Here is a 23,407-nt window from a genome sequence, read left to right as displayed (position 1 = left end):
CTCTGTCTTCAGAGATTGAAGAATCAAAAAGAAAATTAAAAAAAATACACAAATGAAACAACCTATGTATACAGTCAAAGCAGGCCAAAAAAGTAAAATAATGCTTAATGTTTCAAAAAGTGTTTGTACTTCAAATTATATAACAACTTAAAATACAATTTATTTTTTTTTACTTATTTGGATAACATTTTATAACAACCTTTAGTTTCAAAATTATATTTGTTCCTTTAGAAAAATATTTTGTTCACTGGCATATAAAATAATCAGTATATAAAATCTTTAAGGTGTCATAGTGAAAATGATTTTAAGTTAATTAATATACTACTTATTTTCCAAAACTTAAACTATTATACCAGCATGTCTCATTTAGAGCCAGATCAGGAGAACAAGGCACCTGATGCTTATCTTTGTTGTTTATGTGTAGTTATCACATTTACTATCCCAGTGAAAAAACAGCCCTTTCCATGATTAGTACACACTCTGCCTTTCCCATTTGGATGAGCCATCTTGAGCTGAATCCATTTTGCACTGAATATTCCCATGACCTATGTCTTCAAATCGAATAAATATGACAATCACTGAATATTTTTCATGTGAAAAAAAATCCAGTCTTATCTTTCACTTCCTATTCTTTGTGAGTGTTCTCTAATGCTTAACATGAAAAGGTTTGGTCTACATAATGAGGCTGTAACTTCAACGAGGGAGGGACATAGACTTTTAATTATCTTGAATTCCTCCTACCACCAATTTTTGAGCAGCTACTGTAGAGATAGGTTTGCCATAAGAACTCAAGAATGCTTGTTAAATAAATGGAAAAAAGAAATTGCCTCCTTGGGCACATATGCTTATGCTACTGTGTGTGATTTGACTACTACCTGACTTCTGCCTTTATCTAGGTGGAGGGAGAGGGGTGAGAAGGGGCCGGTTCACTTATAATCATCAAGCAACGATCTATGGAATATCACCTGTGCACCAGGAAAGAGGTCAAGTTAAGAGTAACTCCCGTTCTCAGTAATCTATAATCCAAAATGCATGCATGCAAGGATTTCTTAGCTTTTAGGAATTACTACAAGCTATCCTGTGATCGTACTTCCCCTGCCCCAACATTTGAACTTTTTCTCCTTTTGTCTCTGAGAAGGTTATCAAGTGTGGTTTCAGACTTACGAACTGGGGTCGGCAAATTATCTAGTTACCTACTAGGACTAGTGAAAAAATGTCGCTAAGTGTAGCAGAGGCATAAAACTGTCCTTGTTAAGACTGTTGAATCTCAGATCTGTACCTCTGAAACAAATAATGCAATATATGTTAAGGAAAAAAAAAAAGAAGAAGAAGAAGAAGAAGGTAGCGGGAGGGGAAGAATGAAGGGGGGGAAATCGGAGGGGTAGACGAACCATGAGAGACGATGGACTCTGAAAAACAAACTGAGGGTTCTAGAGGGGAGGGGGGTGGGAGGATGGGTTAGCCTGGTGGTGGGTATTGAGGAGGGCACGTTCTGCATGGAGCACTGGGTGTTGTGCACAAACAATGAATCATGGAACATTCATCTAAAACTAATGTTGTAATGTATGGGGATTAACATAAGAATAAAAAAATGGAAAAAAAAAACTGTCCTTGTTAAAAATTATTTTTACAGTCACTCCCTGACATTAAAAAGGAGCCTGGAAAGTAGGGCAAAACTGGGAGATAATCAGAATAGATTTTGAGAAGTAATAAATTAGCCAAAAGTGCGAAGATTCGGAATTTTGAATTTTTCTGGGGAGGAAACTGGCACAGATCCAGAAACTCCCAGTATTAAGAAGTTGGAAAGTCTAATTTCATTCTTACTTGGGATAGGAAATAAGAAAGTTAAGCATAAAAGGTTGTAAACTTAGTAGTCAAAGGGAGAACCGTCACTGATAAAGGGTAGACTCAGGATAAAGTAAAAAGCAAATATATGTAATCATGTATTATGAATACTTTGCCAATTTGTAGAACATTATGTGCAGGATGAGTCCAGTTTTGTTAAAAGACAGACTGGAAGTGTCTGTATCATAAAGCAAAAATGTTTTCTTCCATGTTGGGATTGTAGATATTTAGAAAGTCATGGGGTTTTTGTTTTTGTTTTTTTTACTTTCAATATTTTCCGTATTTTCTGTAATAAGCAAATATTAAAAGTGTAGAAAGAAAAACAGAAAAAAATGTAAACTTTACAGTAAATAAAGAAATAAATAAGCAAGCAGACTAAAAGACATTTCTCATTCAGCCATGAAGTGAAAGTCAGGAGCCAAGAATATTCAAATGACTGACTTGAGGGACAATGAGAAGACTTAGTAAGATTGAAAGGACCAGTTGAATGTAGCTGGACTTTATTTTAATAAAGTACACAGCATGGGCCTTAGAGGCAAAGTTTTTTCAGTTAATTGATTCTCAGTTTATACCTACATAAAATGGGGCTATTTATGCCTGCTTCAAAAGGTTCTTATAAATACTAAATGAAAAGCTGTTTATGAAGCACCTAGAACAATAATGCCACATAATGCACTATTGTGTTAAATCTGGAAAGACCCTGATGAATCTTCCAGCCCTGGATTTTTCAAACTGGGGGTTGCAATTCATTTAGAGTGATACCAATTTTGAGGAACGTAACTACCATTTAAAAAATGAAACTGCAAAGAACAGAAGAAAATAGAAAAATCACACCAAAAATTGTGAATTGTATCCAATATTGTAAAGAATCATTTTGTCAATTTCCATGCCTAGCTATATATCCTACAGAAATGAAAACATATGTCAACATGAATGTGGACAGCACTTATGCAGAAGGGCTGAAACGTGGAAATAATCCAAATGTCCACCCACTGATGACTTGATAAACAAAATGTGATGTATTCATAAAATGGAATATAATTCAGCAATAAGAGGTATAAAGTGGAAAAATAGGATACAACATGGATGAACATTGAAACATTATGCTAAATCGAAGCAGCTAGTTGCAAAAAACCATATAGTGTATGATTTCATTTAAATGAAATGTCCAGAATAGGGAAATCTATAGAGACGGAAATTAGATTGAAGGTTGCCAGGGGCAGGGGCTGATGTTAATGACTACAAGGTTTCTTTTTGGGGTGATAAAAATTAGATAGTGGTGATAGTTATAAAACTCTGTGAATACACAAAAACCTTCTGAATGCACTTTTAAAGGGTGGATTTTATGATAGGTGAAGTATATCTCAATAAAACTATTATTAAAATCAAAATAATTATTTTGTGAAACTTCATTTCAGTCAGGTATACATATGTCCATTGATCTAGTGCATCTTGTTATTCTATAGAAGAAATTTATTCCCCCTGAAAATTGTGTTATTTAGCTATAGACCTGTTCTACACAAAATAAAAATAAACACAAATTTTCCTTTTCTCTTATGAAATTGTTTTCTTGAATTTACTTTTACTTTATTTACATTCAATTAATTAACATATAGTGTATTATTAGTTTCAGAGGTAGAGGTCAGTGATTCATCACTTGTATATAACACCTAGTGCTCATTACATCACGTGCCCTCCTTAATGCCCATCACTCAGTTACCCCATCCCCCCACACTTCTCCCCTGAAGCAACCCTCAGTTTGTTTCCTATAGTTAGGAGTCTCATACGGTTTTTCTCCCTCTCTGATTTCGTGTTGTTTTATTTTTCCCTTCCTTCCTCTGTGCTCCTCTGTTTTGTTTCTTAAATTCCACATATGACTGAAATCATAAGAAATTGTCTTTCTCTGATACTTATTTTGCTTAGCATGATACCCTCTAATTCCATCCATGTCATTGCAAATGGCAAGATTTCATTTTTTTGATGACTAATATAAATTATTAAAATAATAAATAAAACACATGTTCTAACTACCATGTTTGAAAGGTAAGGAAAGCAATTATCAACCTACAACTTCTTCACTAGCATGTGATTGTTTTCATTCTGGTTACTATCTTTTTGTTTTAGATTATTCTAAGAAACAATCCTAGATTTTTGAGTCTCACCTAATAATTTAGATTTTGATTTTGTTTTTGTTTTAGAACAGTAGCTGCTTAACATTGTTCAGTGTGTCTGAGTTCCTAGGGATTATTATTTGAAGTTGGAGAGCTATTGAGATCATGCCCAAATCTTAGCACAGGCTTCAAAAAGATATTTGAAGACAAAGAAAATATTAATCAGGATACTTTTTAACACCAAAAAGAAAGTTGACTTTTACTATCATTGTTCATTTTGGGTAGTAAAAACATATTAAATAATTTTGAAAAAAAAGGAATAAAGAGAGGAGAAAGAGAAGGAGGAATGGAAGAAAGGAGTATGGGAACGAGGGGAAGGAACAGATACGGAAAAATTGGTAAGAAAATGAACACATTAAAACTGTAAGCATTAAGAATATGAATATTTATTAAGGAAAGAAATGGATGCTTAAACAAGGATTTGGTAGAGTATTCAATGAAAAGGATCTGTATAAAATTTGTATTCATAGAGTCCAGAATGATTGTGAGCTTGGCCAATATGCACAATTTTTAGAAACTTATAGGTAGGGGATTGTGGAGTACTAAATTCTAGCAAAATATTTATGTATCTTTAAAAAGATAAAAGAATTAGACTTTATTACCTGGGAAGATACTAGAGGCAATAATAAATCAGTTTTTAAACATCTGGGAAAATGTGGATTCCATGAAACACCAAGGTTTTCTGAATAGCAAATCATGCCAGACCCTATTTAATCTTGCTCTTAATCTTGTGATAGCACCACAAGCCACAGAGACAAGAAAAAATGATAGTGACAATCCATCTTATTTTCTTAGAATCTGCTTTGTCACATTTTCATTGACAAACCTGGGAAAATATGACTTTAATCACATTATTTTTAGATAGGTGAATGCATAACATGCTTGAATGTTCAATTAAAAAACAATACAAGTTTCCACTTCAAGTTGCATTAATATTTGGATGTAGCTCCCAGGAACTGGTCCTGGGGACCATCTAGTCAACTACTATTAGATGACCTGCATTAAATAACTTAGAGTGTGTTCATCAACTCTCTAGGTAATTATAAATTTACTCAGTCAGTATAAGAAGGGCATAAAATCGAAAGGATGGGATAATATAAACACAAAACACAGATACATGGAAGAAATCTGTCTTATTAGAATATTAATCAATAATGTGATGGTAATGTGAAAACCGCCAACACTCTATAGGAAAATTAGAAGGTGTAAGACATTCAAGGACTTAAAAAAATCATTTTGCCTTTTCTTTGTTGTAGTTAATCACCAGCAAAATACTTGTTTCCAGTTTTGGTCACTAATACCATACCTTTTAATGGATTCAAAGATAAAATGTGGTCATTTTTCTGTTCTTCAAATGTTCTGCCTTGTGTATGTATTACTTTTGTAATAAGAAGATTCGAGCTACATTTTAAAAACATGGTTTAATAGCAATTAAACATAAATAATTTAGAGAAAATATGAGGATATCCCCCTCATAAGTGTTTCAGGCAATAAAAGAAACTGAAGATGGTACCCATAAGAAAATTATAAAATGAGGAGAATTATTTAGCTCATATATGGGCTACAAATATTTAAGAGGCCAACAAATATTTAGGAGGATATACTATACTGTAGTCCCTATATAAAGCTGTCACATACATTCTCTCACATAATCTTCACAGTACCTCTATACAGTGAAAGAAGAAAGAGAACTGGAGGAAGCAGACTGTCTGGGTGACTCTCCCAGGGTCTTATTAGAGACAGATGTCATACTCGAATTTGTATTCATTTCAGGTGTCTCTAGCTACACAGAGATTAAAATGTTTCTTTATTTCTTAAGTGTATGTGTGGTATCACCATAGACAAATAAAATAATTTTAAATTTATAAATATATATTTTAAGTGATGCTGTGGCATTTTTCCTATTCTTTCTTTCAGCATTGATCCAAATTGTCATGTAGGGTCCATTATCCTTGTATAAAGATAGAATAATTTCTATTAAGGGTGTAATTACTTTAGACTGTGAAGATTACAAACCCTTATGACAATAACTGAACCCACATTTGTAATGAGAATTATATCTGTTTTAAGTAAGCAAAGCAAATGAACTATAGTAAAAAGAATTTATAGTAGGAGCTGAAAATATTTGGAATTTTATCTGATCTGGATTTTTCTAGATTTTTCTTCCGAGTGTTCTTCATTTTTCAAAATCTCAGATAGCTACTTTGTTTCACACTTCTTGTTTTAAGGGCCTTATTAATTTTTATTTTGTAACATAAAAAAGCTTTACATTTTATATCATGAAATAATAAATGCTCATCATAAAAATAAAATAAACAAAGGAATGAGGAAGACTGAAAATTATCCACAAACAGCTTTAATACAGGTAACTTTTGGACTATATCTTTCCAGATGGATCAATAGAAATAAATATAATAAAATCTAGTGCATATAAGTATACAAAATAGGAATCATACAGTACATGTTGAGTTATAACCTGATATTTTAATGAAATATGTTCCATTTATTTATGTTATTCCTTTTAAAGACTGTATCATACTCTACTATATGCCAATTCTATTATATACTCAAACAATTCCATATTACTATATATTGAATATGCTGACATTTTTCCTTTTTATAAACAGTGCTATAGCCAACATCATTTTTTTTTATTTTTAGTTTTTTTTGTTATGTTAATCACCATACATTACATCATTAGTTTTTGATGTAGTGTGCCATGATTCATTGTTTGCATATAACACCCAGTGCTCCATGCAGAACGTGCCCTCCTTAATACCCACCACCAGGATAACCCATCCCCCCACCCCCTCCCCTCTAGAACCCTCAGTTTGTTTCTCAGAGTCCATCGTCTCTCATGGTTCGTCTCCCCCTCTGATTCCCCCACCTTCATTCTTCCCTTCCTGCTATCTTCTTCTTCTTCTTCTTTTTTTTAACATATAATGTATTATTTGTTTCAGAGGTACGGATCTGTGATTTAACAGTCTTACACAATTCACAGCACTCACCATAGCACATACCCTTCCCAATGTTTATCACCCAGCCACCCCATCCCTCCCACCCCCCACCACTCCAGCAACTCTCAGTTTGTTTCCTGAGATTAAGAATTCCTCATATCAGTGAGGTCATATGATACATGTCTTTCTCTGATTGACTTATTTCGCTCAGCATAATACCCTCCAGTTCCATCCACGTCGTTGCAAATTATAGACGACATCGTTATATGTATATCTCTGCAGACTTTTTCAGATTACTTTCTTACAAATCCCCAGAAGTAGAAATACTGTCTCAGTGGGTATGCATAAATATTTTGTTAGATACCCCACCAGGAATAATCATCTAGTAATTGAAAAAATACTTGCCAGGTACTTTTCTGTGTTCTAGAGTTGTGGTTGTGAATAAGAGGATAAGTTCCTTCCTCGCCCTATTGAGCTTACATTCAGTCAGCAGAAATAGGCCATGAGCAAATGAACATAGAATAAAATATCGAAATATTAAGTGCTATGAAGAAAATAAAATAGGGTGACATGAGAGTGGGTGGCCAAGGGACACCTTCAGATTAGGAGATCTGAGAAGGCTGCTCTTAGGAGGGAACTTTTAATGTGATTGTTAAGTGGAAAGAAGGAGCTAGCTATAGGAAATTTGGGAGGAAATTTACATCTGGAAGGATTGAAAATTTCAAAGACCCCATCCTGAGAATGAGTAGCCAAGGATCTATAAATAGCCTGAGGCCACAGCAGAATGGAATGAGTTTGCAAGTGACATGAGGGGGAAGAGAGTGGATTATGCAGTCTGTAAGGCCAGTGCAAGAAGTGTGGATTTTATTCTGAATATGGTGTAAGTCACTGGATGATTTCACAATTTAATTATGATATATATATATTAAAGTATGCACATCATAAGTAAATAGTTCAATGAATTACTTACAAACTGAACACATCCGCCAGATCAGGAAAGAAAACACTACTAACGTTCCCCAAACCCCCTTTATGTCCTCTTCCAGTCAGTACCTCCTACAGAGGATAACAACTCTCCTGATTTCTAATAGCATAGATTATATAATATATATATATATATTATATTGTTGCAATATATATTATATTGTTTATATAAACATATATAAATATATAAACATATATAAACAATATATATTATATTGTTGTTTACATAAACAACAATAAAAAATCATATAGTATGTACTCTTTGGCTTCTTTTCCTCAAAATTATGCTTGCATAATTATTTAGGCATCCACCTAAAGATAGGACGTGGATAAAAAAGTGAATGAATCCTACTACTGAGCATTGGACTGCCCCAACCTTTGGCAATTGAACAGAATAAGTTGTCAATACAGGAGATATAGACTGTCCAGTGAGGGGGGAAAAAATGAGACCACGGTATCATGACCAAGGCAAAAGATTCTTCAAGAAGGAGAATGGTCAACAGGAACAAATATTTATGAGCCATTGAGCAAGATGAGACCAGATATATACTACTGGATTTGACATTATGGCAGTCATTGACAAGTGGTACTTCAAAGAAGAGAATGGGAAGTGATGAGGTAAAGACTGTATATGTAGAAGACTCATTCCAAAATTTTTAATAAAAATGAGGGCTCTAGGGAATGTGGAATCAAAAGAGGGCTTCTGAGGTGGTAAGTACTACAACATGTTTGTATGATGATGGGAATAGTCCAGTGGAGAGGGAAAAAATCTGAAGATACAGAAGGATGGGAAAGTTGTATGGATGATGGCTATGAAAAGGTGAAAGGATGGCTTTAGAGCACAACTGAAGGGCCTTATTTATATCAGGAGCTGAAGTACTTCAATTTTAATAAGAAGAACAGCAACTGTGGAATAGATATAGGTAGGTTGGTGAATTTGGTTATGGACAAATGAGAGTTCTCATCTTTTATGAATGCCTCTTTTCCTACCACCCCTACCATCACTATGTAATCAATCTTATTGATTTTCTAAAAACAGAGTTGAAAACTTGTACCTCATTTTAATTTATATGTATACAATTTTTAGAGAGGTAGAAGCATTTTTTCCTATGTTTATTGGCCATCTGGATTTTTAACTTGCTGTATTTGTTGTTAGTTTGCTCATTTGAAAATACCTTTATGTTTTCATCACATAAACAATAATTTGCCTAGATTCAGCATTCTTGGGTGCCTTAATTTGTTCTGTACATCTATGTAGATATTTTTCTAATGGTTTTCTGTCATAAAACATTGACAATGTTAAGTCTGGGGTTAGTGTGATAATTTCCCTCTGTATCATATGTTTCTTCTAAATAGATCCTTTCCGGAATTTTTTCTTTATCCTTGAAATTTAAAACTTGGTGAGGCATCACTAGAGATAAGACCCACAACCAGCCGGCTCTTTATTTGGGACAGCCCCAGGCCTTTCTCCCACACACATGTGCTACACTGCTGTTGGTGTACAAATGTAACAATGTTTTCAGATAAACTATCCACAGATAACCAAGAGGAATACCTCCAGTCCTTTCACCTCCAGGTAAGAAAGATCTCATCCAAGTTAGGGGAGATTGCTTTTAAGAAGCTCGGTTAAGCTGAAAGGGGGACTCACTATGATAGTCCTTACCTTGGCCCACATGCTTCCAATACAGGAAGATATTTGGGGAGGTGGTGTTCCCATAATTCCTTCCTTTGCCTACTGTCACATTGCAGTGCTCTTTTAAAAGAATGTGAGTTTCCATTTATCAGCACTTGGTATCCTTCGTATATTCTTTCCTACAACTCTGTTGTGTTTGGGAGAAATTCTACTTGTACAGTGTATTTGTCAGCCACCTATCCTTTCAGCAGTGATTATTATATTATTTCTTGGCACCTTGGTGCATGCATGCATGTGTATACATGTGTCTAAACCTACTCATGCTACCATATCTCCCAGAATCTCAAGCTCTTATTATCAAATTTCCACAGAAGGCTTTGCTTCCTTCTATATTCTTTTTTTTTTTAAAGATTTTATTTATTTATTCAGCAGAGAGAGACACAGAGAGAGAGGGAACACAAGCAGGGGGAGTAGGAGAGGGAGAAGCAGGCTTCCCGCTGAGCAGGGAGCCTGATGTGAGACTCGATCCCAGGACCCTGGGACCATGACCTGAGCCGAAGGCAGACGCTTAACGACTGAGCCACCCAGGCGCCCCTCTATATTCTTTTTTTAAAAAGATTTATTTATTTGAGAGCGAGAGCATGAGCAGGGGGAAGGGAGAGACAGAGAATCTCCAGCAGACTCCCCGCTGAGTTCAGAGACTGACATGGGGCTCCATCCCACAACTCTGGGATCCTCACCTGAGCTGAAATCAAGAGAAGGACGCTTCACCAACTGTGCCACCCAGGAGCCCCTTCCTTCTACATTCTTTGCTAAATGCTGCCTGCCTCTTGCAGCTGCTGCTCTCTCTCTCTCTCTGTTTTTTAACATGTATGGCCTGTATCTTCATCCTAATTTCTATTGCAGTCTCTGTGATTAGGTTCATCTGCATTGATAAATACATGTTCTTCAGTCTGATGCAATGAGAGAGGAATTTTAAAGTCCGTTTAGTTGGAAAAAGAACTTTCCTGCTTGGATCTCTGACCACTGATGAGAAACATAAATGATCTGCTATTTCCTGTACAAAACCATAAAATCTCTCCATCAAAAAGTATTTCATTACTAGGCACTGCTTAATCATACACCTGGTGTCACAGATGTTACAAAGTCCTTATAATTGAAAGATCTTTGCATTTAAAGAGATATAATGATGCACAGGACGAATAATAGGTTGAGCAGGGTAGAAAAAAAGAATATAAGAGAAGCTGTGGAATAGCAGAAAGTCCATAAGCTTGAGCCCAAGGGACCTGGGTTTGAATCACAGCACTGTTTTCCACAGACAAGTAGTGTGGCCTTAAATTACAAAGCACCTATTATGGATTTTACTGTTCCTCTCCCTCCAAATTCATATGTTGAAGTCCTACCTCCAGGACCTCAGAATGTGGGGACTGTAATTAGAGATAAGCTCTTTACAAAGATAATTTAGTTAAAATGAGGTCACTATTTAAGCCACCCAGTCTGTGGTATTTTGTTACAGTAGCTCTTAGTTTCCTAAGAAAAAATTAGAATATTCACCATTGTCTCATAGAGTTTTTTAAAAAAGATTTATTTATTTATTTTAGAGAGAGAGAGAGAGAGAGAGAACATGACTGGGGGGAAGGGCAGAGGGAGAGGGAGACAAGCAGATTCCCTGCCAAGTGGGGAGCCTGACACTGGGCTTGATCCCAGGACCCTGAGATCATGACCTAAGCTGAAATCAAGTCAGACGCTCAACCGACGGAGCCACCAAGGTGCCCCTCCATAGAGTTTTTATAAATTAAATAAGAAGAATAGAATAATAATGAGAACATTATCGGTAACTATATTATTGTAGGTGCAGGCTTCAATGCTTTACACTTGAAATGCATAGCATGGTGGCAGCCACACAGGAGGTGTGCAGTAGGTTATTTTTATTTTCCCTTATTTATTGCAACAAAGAGATGCTCCAGTGAAAATATCCTCCAATGGAGAGATGCAAAGATAAAGGAATAAAGAAAGAAGGAAAAAAAGAGCGAGAGAGAAAGAGAGAGGAATCTCATAAAAGGGGGAAGAAACTAAAACACATTGTAAGGAAAAGAAGAGAAACATATCAAAGCATCCCTACAGCAGAGAGTAACAGACTCCAAAGTGTAAGGGATCAATCAGTACCTAGTTCTCAGTGTGAACAGAGGAGAACCGTTTTCTTGTAAAGCACTTTTAAGGTATATTTGGCCAGAACTGTCACAAAGTGTCTAAGCTTTTATTTCTATGTGATCCTGTAGTTTGCATGGTGTCTGTGTTACAATTGTTTTAACAATATTAATAGCCAGAATGGAGAAAGGTTATCATGAAATCATACATAGTACCGTATTGACTATTTTTTATTTCCTTTTTAGCTTTTTGAGTTACTGACACATTATTGCAGCAAAACATATGTAGGGTCAATTCATGCTGAATAGTTATTAGAAACCATGATAACAAAAGTCATTACACTGCAGTTCAGTTTTGACAGTAAAATTTCTGCAACATTATCACAAATCCTCATGCATTAGTGCAATGATCCTTACTATAGTTTCATATTAGAATCAAAAGATTGCTGTAGCATGCTTGATACAAAAAGTCAAGCAGGCCAAATTCTTTTCTGCTTTTACAGATAACATTTTTGCTCTTTTTCTATGTACATCAATGCAGATAGTAGCTTTGTTTTATATACTTTTTCAATAACCTATGAGTACATTGCATATCTTTAAAATGAGGATTTTTTCCTTGAAAGACCACACAATTCTGATTACCAGCACCCAAGGAAATAATTTGAAAATGATTTTATATCTGACACAACTTCACAGAATTCTAAAACTATTTTATTCACTCCATTATTTCTTTCCTCTTCTCGGTTAGCATATTGGCTTGTGTGTACATGTTTTTGTTTTTGTTTTTAAATTGGTGATTTACTATGATGGAATAGTATAAGATTTAAAAAAGGAATCTGTCATATTCAGGATTACTTTGATAGGAAAGCTATTTGAGTTACCCTTTAGCTGACAAAAGGAAAATGTTTTTAATGCCTATCTGCCCACAATATTTTTCCATAGTCATTTATTAACAAACACTTAAAGGGGTCAGATTGTACAGGTACATTAATTATATATTTTTGGTAGTGTTAATTTACTCAGGCCCATTTCAAGGAAACAAAAGAAATATAACTTGTGATCTAGTGCCTAGTGAATTAAGGAACCTCTGAAAATTGAATAACTTCTTCTCTAGTTGGAAAATCAGGTTTACATAGGTGTACAAAGAATATGAATAAGTAGAACACATTCCACTATGTACAAAATATGTTCTCTGGAAATGTGGATGTAAATAAAATACTGTTTACTTGTGTCACAACTGAAGCGATTGTAGCTTGTCTGGAATTGCTTTAGAATTGCAATGTGAAGATGCCAGATCCCATCAAATTAAAATACTGAGTGTCATCATGGTATGTGTTGTTTTTACTGTTGTCTTCTCCATCTGTGATTTTACAGACTTCTTCGTGAAGGTTCTAATAACATATTTCCTCTTTGGGTTATCTCTAGGTAATTTCCAGTTGTTACAGTATTGTGCATGGGCTCTTTTAATAAATGTATATGTTCTAACGGTGTTTTTTAGTATAAGATTTGGATGTAACTCTGACTAATCCATGAGTTACTGCCAAGTCTATCCCTCATACTTTCTCATGTATGTGTGTATACATAAGATTTTCTATTCTGTAACCCTCTGTCAGCTTTACCTAAACAATTAGGTGTTTGTCTGTTGCTCTATTCCTTCCAGCACCTGCGTACGTTTCTAAGTGATTATCATGATGTCACTATTACCCTGTATTTCTGTCCTCTCTCTCCTTAATTCACACTATATTCTCAGGTCGCATAAACTATTTTATACCTATTATAGACTAGAAGCTCTCTCATAATAGTATAGCCACCAAGATTTTGTATAAGAAGTAAGGGATATGTTTATCTAAAGAATAATAACAATATCAATTGTCATATCTTCCATGTGCAAAATATATAGTTTGTGAAAAACTATTCTAGGTGCTTTTTATTTAAAATATATATTTATGTTCCATGGGGTTGTTAAATAAATAAAATTACATATAAAAGCTTGCAAAGTGCCTCATACATAGTTAGCGCTTCATAAATGTTAACTGTTATGATATACTTTTTACAATAATCCTTCTAGGGAGACATTAATATTTCCATTTTTTCAGAGGCTCAGAGGGATAAATAAGTTGTCCATAGATATTCCTTCCCACTTTCAATAAGAGTAAAACTCTGGAAAAAGAACAAAAATACCTAGAGAAAACATTTAGTATATGAATATGCATTTCCTATATTAATACTCACGTTAATAAATGATTATAAGATAGAGCTCCATAGATTTGGAGAAAGATGATTACAAGAGCATTTTTTTCAAATGTTTATGTCATTGTGATGCATATGTGTAGTTCAAAACTAAAAAAATCATTGTACTGATAATCTCACAGAATTGCAAATCAATTGCAGTTCTAAGTCATACATTAGAGAAGCCTAAGTAGAAAATATACCTATTAAACTGATAAGAACAGATACTACACTTGATCTTAGCCAAAAGGCCAAGGAGGTACATATTATAAACATTTTACTTGTTTTATTATAATTTTTTAACATGGTCTTTGGGTGATTAAAAATTACTATTTCATTTTATAGCTACACTATGGCATTTTTAAAGTCAGAGTTCTAAGTCTGTATGGATTCCAAAGAACATAACCTATTTATTTGAAAATATTCCAGTTTTTTTCTAGGGCTTTATAGGTAATATAAAGAATACTTTATTTACTTCTTTTTATAAAAATTATATGTAAGCAAAATTTCCTTACTGTATGATTTTATGACATTAAATTTTCTCAATTTCTCTGTAGAATAATATTTTGCAAGGTTTAATCTACTAAATACGGTCAGATGTAAACAGGTTTCCTAAGAAAGGGTTCCAGGGATCACAGGAAATTCAGGGTTAACAGAGTCAACAGGCTTCTTAAAATGGGATTTCTCAGAATCTTTAATATGCACATGTGGCTTGGGATTTTAAAAGGGGGATATAGTATGCAGTGTGCCATATATATAGTTATATATGATAAATATATAATACATCTATCTCTGTCTCTGTATCTGAATCTCTTTATATATATATTAGGGTTTCTTAACCTTAGCTCTATTGATATTTTAGGCTGGAAAATTTTTTGGTGTGTGTGTTTGGGGGGGGGGGTGGATTTTCAGCAGTATCCCTGGCCTCTACCCATTAGATAGCAGAAACACCCCTCCAACATCCCCCCCAGGTGTGATAACCAAAAACGTCTCCAGGCATTGCCAGGTACTCATATATCTTGAGATCACTTTTACTAGGATAGCAATTTACTGGAGAGAGGAAGTGCTCACACAGAGATGATAAGCATTCACAGGGCCTTTCGAGCAGATACAACACTTGAGCTCACCACAATAGCAATAGGAGGTGGCTATGAAATTATTACAGTAGTACAGTACATAGTTAATTTTATGAAGTTATAATGTCATACTTCATCTTTTTGTTTGTCTACATTTCTCTAGGCTGCAAATTGTGTTATGTGTGGTCTGTAAATTTGTGTACATAAGTTTTGGTAAATTTTAACTTTTTAGAATAGATTTGTGTATATTTTATGGGAGTAAATGATAAAATAGACTAGTATGTACATATATTTTATGGATTCATGACATACGTAGCTTCCTTAATTTTTATGATATTTTTAGGCTATATGGTTCATCTGTGAGTTTTTTCAAATTGTCACAAATCTCAAAAAATTTTTTCCATATATATATATATATATATATATATATATATATATATATATATATATATAAGTCTACGTGTAAGTAGTCCCATGCAGTTCAAACCAGTGTTGTTCAATGGTCAATCATATATATAAAAATTTACTATGAGTGTCTTTGATATATCAGGGATCCCACCACACTCTAGAAACCACTTTTAAGCTTTCACTAACGTTAAAAAGCTGCTTATTGCTGTGCATCTCCACTAGATCACCTTCTCAAAATTACTTAAAAGATGTATAAATCTAAAATGCACTCAAAACTGGTACTAGACTGAAGAACTGGTTTGATTTAGGCCAAGCTGACCTTTCTAAAGTATTAGCCAGAAATAAACATTTAAGTTTTGGTGTTCTTGTCAGAGTTTGGACAACAGAAGGGAGACTCATTGGGATAGAACAACAGATGATCAACTGTCTACTCCGTCTAGGATCACAAAAGCTCTTCAGAGATCTCTTGAGAGTTCTTCAGGGAAAAGGGCCAGTAGAAATTTAATGCAAGCTTATCAGTCTATAAAGTGCAGCAACTCCTTTTGAACAAGTGTATGTGTGTGCATGTGTGCATGCACGTGACAAAACTATTAAGGAGTTATGATTTTCCTAGCAAAGAAATGAATTTCCATCTACACTGAAACAAGCACTCAAAAATCACTACCTGAAGCCTACTTTTAATATATGCAAGATAACAAGCAATATAAAGTACTTATGAAAAAGAGAACTAAAACCGCTTTCACATTCCTTTAGAAAATAATTTTGTTTATTGCTAGAATTGACTTTGACTCCTCATCAAATCAATGTAAAGTGAGTATTACAGGAAACCCATGTTTAAAAACTGAAAAAGGGAAGAGAAAACATGCTAATGAAGTCTATGGATGATACAATCTTTTTGAGAATTTAAAATGGAAACGTCTATTGAGACCTAGGTGATACAGATTAGACAGCAAAAATTCATGATTCTTCCATTGGTGGAGTAAAGAGAGGATATTGTGCTCTGATTCTATGCTCTAGTCTAGAAAAGAATCCCTTCATTTCTGGGAATCAGGATTCAGCTGAGTTGAGGTGGCATATTCCTGTACCTTTAATTATATCAAAACAAAGTATGTCAGTACACTGGATGATTAATAATTTATTTGAATAACTGAATGAATGAATGAATGAATGAATGAATGAATTCTGTGAGACCCAGAAGTATCCCCTAGACCTCCAAAGTAGTCCTCTGATTTATGTCCCTACATGATTCCTTAATAAGCTCAGGTTGCTTAAAGAAGATGCTCCAATCTGAGCATATCCACTGCAGTTACTCTTACAACTTTTCAACTACTGGTCCGCTCAAACCTTCGAAAAATATCACAGCACATGCTCATTTTACAGTTGGTTGGAGAGAATATTTGAACGTAAGTTAAGACAACTGTGTCCTAGGCCAACTTTTTTCTAATTAACTGTGTATGTGGTAGATCACTGGGCCACTATGGCCCTAAGGTTCCTCAGTTGTGAAATACTCTTTTATTTTACTTTTTATTTTTAATTTTTTTTGTGTGTGAAATAATCTTTTTTTAAATTTAATTTTATTATGTTATGTTAGTCTCCATACAGTACATCATTAGTTTTTGATGTAGTGTTCCATGATTCATTGTTTTCGTATAACCCCCAGTGCTCCATGCAATACGTGCCCTCCTTAATACCCATTACCAGGCTAACCCATCCTCCCACTTCCCCTCCCCTCTAAAACTCTCAGTTTGTTTCTCAGAGTCCATAGTCTCTCATGGTTCGTCTCCCCCTGGATTTCCTCCCCTTCATTTTTCCCTTCCTTCTCCTAATGTCCTCCATGCTATTCCTTATGTTCCACAAATAAGCAAAACCATATGATAATTGACTGTCTCTGCTTGACTTATTTCACTTAGCATAAACTCCTCCAGTCCCATCCATGTTGTTGTAAAAGTTGGGTATTCATCCCTTCTGATGGCTGAGTAATATTCCATTGTATATATGGACCACATCTTTATCCATTGGTCTGTTGAAGGGCATCTCATCTCTTTCCACAGTTTGGCTATTGCGGACATTGCTGCTATGAACACTGGGGTGCATATGGCCCTTCTTTTCACTACAGCTGTGTCTTTGGGGTAAATACCCAGTAGTGCAATTGCTGGGTCATAGGGTAGCTCTATCTTTAATTTTTTGAGGAACCTCCACACTGTTTTCCAAAGTGGCTGTACCAACTTGCATTCCCACCAACAGTGTAAGAGGGTTCCCCTTTCTCCACAACCTCTCCAACATTTGTTGTTTCTTGCCTTGTGAATTTTTGCCATTATAACTGGTGTAAGGTGGTATCTCAATGTGGTTTTGATTTGAATTTCCCTGATGGCTAATGATGATGAACATTTTTCATGTGTCTGTTAGCCATTTGTATATCTTCTTTGGAGAAGTGTCTTCATGTCTTCTGCCCATTTTTTGACTTGATTGTTTTTTGGGTGTTGAGTTTGAGATGTTCTTTATAGATCTTGGAAATCAGCCCTTTGTCTGTAGTGTCATTTGAAAATATCTTCTACCATTCTGTGGGTTGCCTCTTTGTTTTGTTGACTGTTTCCTTTGCTGTGCAGAAGTTTTTATCTTGATGAAGTCCCGAAAGTTCATTTTCCCTTTTGTTTCACTTGCCTTTGGAGATGTATCTTGAAAGAAGTTGCTGTAGCCGATGTCGAAGAGGTTACTGCCTATGTTCTCCTCTAGGATTTTGCTGGATTCCTGTCTCACATTGAGGTCTTTCATCCATTATGAGTTTATCTTTGTGTATGGTGTTAGAGAATGGTCGAGTTTCATTCTTCTGTATATAGCTGTCCAATTTCCCCAGCACCATTTATTGAAGAGACTGTCTTTTTTCCATTGCATATTATTTCCTGCTTTGTTGAAGATTATTTGACCATAGAGTTGAGGGTCCATTATCTGGGCTCTCTATTCTGTTCCATTGGTCTATATGTCTGTTTTTGTGTTAGTACCATGCTGTCTTGGTGATCACGGCTTTGTAATATAGCTTGAAATCGGGCAACGTGATGTCCCCAGCTTTGTGTTTCTTTTTCAACATTTCCTTGGCGATTCAGGGTCTTTTCTGATTCCATACAAATTTTAGGATTGTTTGTTCCAGCACTTTGAAAAATGTCATTGGAATTTTGATCAGGATGGCATTGAAGGTATAGTTGCTCTGGGCAGCATTTAGACATTTTAACAATGTTTATTCTTCCGATCCATGAGCATGGAATGTTTTTCCATCTTTTTGTGTCTTCTTCAATTTCTTTCATGAGTGTTCTGTAGCTCCTAGAGTATAGATCCTTTACCTCTTTGGTTAGCTTTATTCCGAGGTATCTTATGGTTTTGGGTGAAATAATCTTCTATTTTTAAGGAGATGGGTAAAATTTCTAAAGGCATTTCCAGTTCAAAAATTTTACAATTTTAGAATTGCAAAACTTATCTATAATCCCTATGAAAATTAAATAATTTCTAATTAAATAGGTGGTAGACCTTTCCCCACAAGAAAATCATTATTGAAAAAGCAGTTTCAATGAGATAAAATTATAAAAACAATTAGTGAATCAAATAATCTGTTTCAGTTGGACACTAGCGACATAATGCATGACTGATTTGGTTTTTACATGCTTTATAAAGACTGATGAGACAGTATAGGATTGTTTAATAATGTTATAGTAGAGGCGTAGTGTCATGGTTATGAAATGGGTTGGGTTTTTAAAAATCCTGTGTTTGATTCCTATCTTAGTCAGTTCCCTCTACTTGGATTACCTTGTGACACAATCTCAGTTCCATATCTTAAACTGGAGATGATTATAATAATAATAAAAAATTTTAGAGGATTACTAATGGACATTACAAAGATAATATTTGCAAACTGCTTGGCACAGATACCAGGCCCATATAAGTGCTTGTTAAGTGCTGACTGATTCTGTAATAATTTGTATTCCCTTAGTTTGAAAGTACTGAGAACTGGAATAGGCAAAGGTTAAGCTTCACAAGTGGGTTACAAAAGAATTAAAAATACATTTTAACCAGTTTTGAAAGGGATCATGTTTTCAGCCAACAGAACACATCAACATTTGTATGCTTGCTTAGCTTACCTTTCTTTGCAGACTTGAAGAATTTGAGACAGCAATTAAAACAAACACACGATTTTATCAACATACTCATGGATATTTTTTTAAAAAAGAAAAACATTTTTTAAATATTTTAATGAAAATAATGAAAATGTATTTTTACAAAGAAGCACAACCTGTTTTTCAGATATTTTTCTTTTATTCCCCTTTATTGTTATTTTAAATTTTGAGATCTGAAAAGTTTTAGATTGGATTCTATTCTATCATTACCCATGAACAGGGAAAACAGGAATTTTGTACAGTCATTTTTGTTTGTTTCTGATTTTTAAAGGGGAAAATATTCATCACTTCAAAAATTTAAAGCACAGGAAAGTATCAAGTAACATGTGCAAAGGAAGGAGACATAATTTTATCACCAAGAGTAATACTATAGCATTCTAACATTTGAACCATCTGTATATAAAATTGTGTTAAGGAAAGGGACATTATTTTTTATAGTTAACTTGTTTTATTCCTCCATTAAGCTTTTTTTTGCTACTCTTGGCCTAAAAATACAAAAAAGGATGAAATCTGTGTAGAGAGAATAATACTCCATAAGAAGCACAAAAATCAAAATGTAATTATTTACCATGCCAAAAGGACTCTATGCCCAGAAGCAATGAAGTTATTATAAAACAGGAAACAGAAAAATAATACACAAAATTCCTTAAAGTGAGATCCACTTTATATGACAAGGAAATTAAACAAGGAAATCAGAGGTTGAACAGTGCTTTTGTGTACCCAAAACTAAACTGGTCAAAGGACTAAAACATACATATATATAATATGGGAAATGATGCAATATCAAAGAAATGGACTAAAATATTAAAGGGTTTTTTTCCATTTTGATGGCCAAATTCCATCCTGTAAGCAGTGCATTAGACGCTAATGACATACGATTTCTCACTGACAGATTTAACAGCATCAATAAGGCCTCTCTGTCCATTGCAGCAAATTGATCCTACATGACACTGACAAGGGCAGCCTGCACTTAATGACCTCCATCGCTGAAGGATGGAAATGAAAAATGATTGGAAGTACAAATAAATCTTTGAAAGTTTCCCTGAAACAGGTGTGCTAAAAGTGATTCGTTTGAGGGATCATCACAAATATAAACTCAATTTCCTAGCATACCTCACTGTCTGTTCATACCAGGGTCTCACTCCTTTAATCCTGAATCATGATTTGCTCTAATTCCAACATCAAGACAATTTTATTCTTACTATGGGAATATGGTGTTATGGATCTCTCTTAAAGGCATAAGTTCTTCACTATTTATGCAGGTGTCTATTTATCATTTGCCACCAAAGGATTCTATATAAACTGATAACAAGTATACATAAAATTTATTTTTGTTTCCCTCCTGGTTAGAAAAGGAAATACAGTATAGCCATTGATTATTTTCTCCTCCTCAATTATCAGGAACAAATAGAACATGTTTAACCTCAATAACAATGTCAAATGCATGAAGTGATTGGACAAATGTTCCATTGATGTCCTTTCTTTGAATCCTGCACGTGGTTTGAGGACACTAAGATTTTGGTATATAGTTATATTATCAATTCTCTCCCACACACATTTATTTCTTAATCTACCTTCATCTTGCTTCTAATTTTAAAAGAAAAATACACACTCTTTCTTTCAATGTATTCAGAAACTTTAACTCACACGAGAGTAGATGGATGGGAAACATAAGGGAGTTTATAAGCAGCATACCAGATCAATGTAATAGTTAGAGTTGCATAGTACCCTTTTGTTTTCAAAATAACTATGGATGTCTCCTTTTTATTCCTTATCAGTTTTCCTCTGAGGTATATCTTATTTTACAGATGAGAAAACTAAGGTCAGAAAGGATAAATAATTTGCCAAGATCACTGAGCTAGTAAGTGGTAGAGATTGCACTCACGTCCTGGCCTTCTATCTTCCAAATATTCCACAATAAGGAGGGATAAGTACAGTACTGGAATTTTATTTAATTAATTAATTAATTTATTAAAGATTTATTTATTTATTTATTTGAGAGAGAGAGAGAGAGCACATGAGAGCGGGGAGGGTCGGAGGGAGAAACAGACTCCCCGCCGAGCAGGGAGCCCGATGCGGGACTCGATCCTGGGACTCCAGGATCATGACCTGAGCCGAAGGCAGTCGCTTAACCAACTGAGCCACCCAGGCGCCCAGTACTGGAATTTTAAACAACTAATTTATGGTAGAGTAGTATGGGTGACAATAGGAAAAAAGGTTAATTAGCAGTCTACTGGTTCTTAGGACTAGGTAGATTGTTAAAAAATAATCATGCCTCGGGGCGCCTGGGTGGCTCAGTCGATAAGCGCGTCTGCCTTCGGCTCTGATCGTGATCCCAGGGTCCTGGGATCGAGTCCCACATCGGGCTCCCTGCTCAGCGGGAAGCCTGCTTCTCCCTCTCCCACTCCCCCTGCTTGTGTTCCCTCTCTTGCTGTGTCTCTCTCTGTCAAATAAATAAATAAAACCTTTAAAAAAAAATAATCATGCCTCTATATTTTGAAATTTAGATTCTGGGGAGAAACAAAAATTCAAAGGGAAATGATTTTTCTTGCCAATGAGTATCTGGGGAAGAATACAGAGGAAGTGGCCATATCTTAACACTAGTGATGGAGCTTTCGCTTTCCTTTTTCATTTCTGATATATTATGTGTTTTACTTTTCTATTTTTACTATTACAGAAGATTTTATAATATATATGAGAATTTCTACTGATTTCCAGTAACTACAAAGGGTCAACCAAGTTTCTAATTAAGACTCATATTTGTTAAGAAAATAGAAACCAACATTTGGAGCCCATAAAACATGAAGAAGATTTTGAGGCATATCATGAAAAGCTACCTATAGATAAAAATGAAATTCAAAGTCTATGATAATATATCTAAATCTATAAACTCTAAAAATTTGGTATTCCAGGTTATAATAAAGAAAATTAGGATAAAATGGTGGATTAGACACGAAGTTCCTTCATTTCTCACATATCTATTCAAAATTGAGTTTCAAAGTTGATAAAAACATAAAACAAAACTCTACAAGAAGAACACATGCCATTTGGTGGCATATAAAGGATCACCATGAGATTGGAGAGCCCATGACTGACAACTTGTTACTTTTTGTAGTACATATGTCAAGTAAATCATTATTTAAAAAAAATAAGAAAACCTACCTGTTTCTTATCTCGAATTGAAGCATCAAGTGATAACTGTCTATCATATAGATTGAAATAATTGTCCTTTTCTGTTAAGAAAATAGTCTGTAATTTTTGATATTCTTGAGCTAAACGTAGATTTTCTTCTAGAGAATCATCTTGTATTTTCTAGAAGATAAATATATATTTAAAGTCATTTTAATTTTCTTGAATTTTTTCAACATCATTTGAATTATCTACAAATATTATATTACATATTGTAGAAAAAAATAAAGTCAAAAGGTGCTTCCTCTGACACCAATATCCTCCTTGGATTTAATAATTTTCTTTCTTGATTCACTTACTTCTTTTCTTTCTTTTTTGAACAGTGATTTACCAGAGTATCTCTGATTTTTGTTCTCCCTCTTTCCCAGACTTCCCTCCACAATGCCTTGGGAAGTAATCCGTCCTGAGATGCTCCACTCAGCTTCCTAGGAGCCTTCTTCCAGTTTACTACCCCCTTCTCCTTTCCCCAAACCCCAACGCTCAAATAGGTAGAAGACACTTGGAAGCTTAGAATCCTATTTCCAAGAGGTTCAGAGTGGTGACACTCACTGAAAACACAGAAGATTAAAGGGTAAAAGACAAAGACAAGGAACTCAACATTTAGA

At 34.6% G+C, this 23,407-nt stretch overlaps 1 protein-coding gene and 1 pseudogene across 1 annotated transcript in view; both read right to left on the bottom strand.

The window, feature by feature from the left end:
• CCDC178 (coiled-coil domain containing 178) overlaps nt 1-23,407 on the bottom strand; it is a 397,121-nt gene that overhangs the window by 122,755 nt on the left and 250,959 nt on the right. Inside the window, exon 18 of the mRNA XM_064578794.1 lies at nt 22,776-22,925. Coding sequence (XP_064434864.1) covers nt 22,776-22,925 — 150 coding nt within the window. The remainder of the gene's footprint in view (nt 1-22,775; nt 22,926-23,407) is intronic.
• Nucleotides 14,085-14,229, bottom strand: LOC123853355 (U2 spliceosomal RNA; annotated as a pseudogene).

Source organism: Mirounga angustirostris, unplaced genomic scaffold, assembly GCF_029215605.1.
Source record: "Mirounga angustirostris isolate CCGP_5_RB_7025 unplaced genomic scaffold, mMirAng1.0.hap1 SCAF_14, whole genome shotgun sequence".
NCBI lineage: Eukaryota > Metazoa > Chordata > Mammalia > Carnivora > Phocidae > Mirounga > Mirounga angustirostris.
The sequence above is the reverse complement of the archived record's forward strand: the minus strand, read 5'-3'. Positions and strand labels throughout refer to the sequence as shown.